Below are 2,500 nucleotides of genomic sequence, written 5' to 3'. Positions count from 1 at the left end.
AAAATCAAAGGAGTAAACATGTGATCAATGTGCTTCCTCTTGTCTTTGGGCTGGGTCAGGCCAGAGCACTTCGTCCACATCACAAGCAATATTGTCCCTCCTGAGGCAACGGGGGAAGAATCCTCTTGTGTGCCGTATCCAGCCCTGACACCTCGCATACGCACTCGTCCTCGTCCTCTCACATCGTTTCTTCTATCCATTCTCAGACTTTCTCCTTCCCACCTTCAACGACCGGTTTGCTCTCTGAACTGGCTTATATTGGTTGTGTCACATCATTTGAATCAAGTGAAATCAATTTTGAGTGGTTGTGTTCAAACAATGCCATGTGTTCTCTAGTTGTATTTGATTGTTGCCCCTTGTGTTGACCAGTATGGATGACATGTGCATTAGAGTGCAGAATGTGTTTTGAAAATAAGAATGTGTTTAGAGTTTTGGTGAAAAGTCTAAGTGAGATCTGCAAATTGTGTTTTTTCCATGAGAAATGGTTTAAGGTATTGACAACAGACTGCACAATTAGCTAAATGAGTTCAGGCAACTGAGAACTTTGTTCAGCCAACTGAGAACTTTGTTCAGCCAATGGGTTTTAGTGTTTTAGCAATTGAGAAAAACTGTAATAGGGCAACTGTTGATTGTATTTACCTTCAAAAAAGTTCTGGTTTTGCTGCTGACAGACTCAGATTATTATTCTAAGTGTCTGATTTTAAAGATCCCGTGTGGTCCAGATCATCGGTAGATGCTAGATCACACCTGATACACATGTTGACATCAACACACAGCATCCTGTTAAGGCGTCAACACTTCAGGCTTCCTGTCTGTCATTACAGCTGAAGACTGAGTGTAATGGAGTATAGCGTCACTTTCTACCGTATAAATCACCAACAAGGACATCTAGACCAAAAACTACAGTCTTCAGGGGCCAGGGTGTAGTTGATGACTGCCACTTCCAGCACTACCTGAGGTTCAGATTTCCCTGTTTTGTAATTGTAATGAACAAATAAAATGTGAGTCGAAATAACAAGTTAATGATGCAGATTTGTAAAAAGTATGAATCCATTCTTCATCAGGTCTGTCTGCAAGACGACAAGCAAACAACTTTTAAAATGTTTGTTTTCTGAATGGAGTTTGGATGGATCAGAGCTATGCTAACATTGTAGCTGCTCCATCAACACAACAGACACATTATTTCAGAACTTAATAGGTAGTTTCACTCTTCCCAAAGAAAGCTCCTTTTGCATCTGCTGTCTGTAAATAATGAGGAGCTACAGACAGCTACAATCATCTGTTCCTCCATTTCTGCTTCAACAGCGTGAGGACATCAGGAGGATCTAAACACTTTCAAGACACAGCGTCTCACACATTTCTTACTCCAGTTCAAATATGTCAACTCATGAATACACGGCGCCGGCTTGAATGACAAAGATTTTGTGTCTATTTCCGTATTTCTATTGAGGTTGTATGTTGTCACGTCGCCAAATTCACACTTTACCCGGGCGGTGTGACCACGGTATAAAGATGAGTTCTGTTGTTAATGATGTCTGGTGTCTTTTCTCTCTCTCTATTGTATCTTCTATCATCTCTCCAGACTCTGTCAGGCTGGTGAATGGGACCAGTCTGTGCTCAGGCAGACTGGAGGTGAAGACTAACCAGTCTATCCAGCGCTGGTCTTCAGTGTGTGAAGATGACTTTGACCAGCAGGATGCAGAGGTGGTCTGTAGGGAGCTTGGCTGTGGGGCTCCTTCAGTCCTCCAGGGGGCGCTCTATGGAGAAGTGGAGCCTCCAATGAGGACCAAAGAGTTCCAGTGTGGAGGCCATGAGTCTGCTCTCCTGGACTGTAGAAGCTCAGGCTCAGATAGAAACACCTGCTCACCTGGAAAAGCTGTTGGACTCACCTGCTCAGGTAGGAGAGGAGCTGCAGCTCTGAATTGCTTCATTTCTGTTCTAATGAAACTCAGTTTGTTCTTTTGCTGATGACGCTCTGGTTTCTGTTCAGAGCCTGTCAGGTTGGTGGGAGCAGCCAGTCGCTGTGCAGGAACACTGGAGGTGAAACATGACGGAGAATGGAGACCAGTGAGTTACTACTCTGGCTGGACCCTGAAGACAGCAGCTGCTTTCTGCAGAGAGTCAGACTGTGGCTCTGCTGTTTCTGTAGAGAGAGAAGAGTCCTCATACAGATCTGTGTGGTGGATCAGGTCTGACTGTGGTGAGTCTGGATCTGCTCTGAGGGAGTGTGCTGAATCAGCTTCCTCTTCCTCCTTCCTTCATCTCACCTGCTCAGGTAACCCCATCAAAGACATGAATGAATGTTTTTATGTCGAACAACATACAAAAATACACAACAAAACCTTAAAATAAAAGACGAAATGTATTTCACTGTAAAAAAACAAAAATAAATATAAACTGTTAAATAAATAATTTAGTCTGAAAGAAAGTAGGAAGAATCTAAATCCTTACAGAGTAGTGGGGGCATACGGTTGTTATACATTAAGTTTTAAGTAAGTAA

At 43.0% G+C, this 2,500-nt stretch overlaps 1 protein-coding gene across 7 annotated transcripts in view; it reads left to right on the top strand.

Moving 5' to 3' along the window:
• The window catches only part of LOC116056993 (scavenger receptor cysteine-rich type 1 protein M160-like), a 1,012,348-nt gene that overhangs the window by 8,219 nt on the left and 1,001,629 nt on the right, over positions 1–2,500 (top strand). For all 7 annotated transcript variants that reach the window (XM_035999024.1, XM_035999021.1, XM_035999020.1 and 4 more), the window contains exons 3-4: positions 1,583–1,897; positions 1,991–2,275. In XM_035999024.1, the coding sequence (XP_035854917.1) occupies positions 1,583–1,897; positions 1,991–2,275 (600 nt within the window). The remainder of the gene's footprint in view (positions 1–1,582; positions 1,898–1,990; positions 2,276–2,500) is intronic.

This window comes from Sander lucioperca, chromosome 2 (assembly GCF_008315115.2).
Source record: "Sander lucioperca isolate FBNREF2018 chromosome 2, SLUC_FBN_1.2, whole genome shotgun sequence".
NCBI lineage: Eukaryota > Metazoa > Chordata > Actinopteri > Perciformes > Percidae > Sander > Sander lucioperca.
This window is presented reverse-complemented; position numbering and strand designations above follow the sequence as displayed.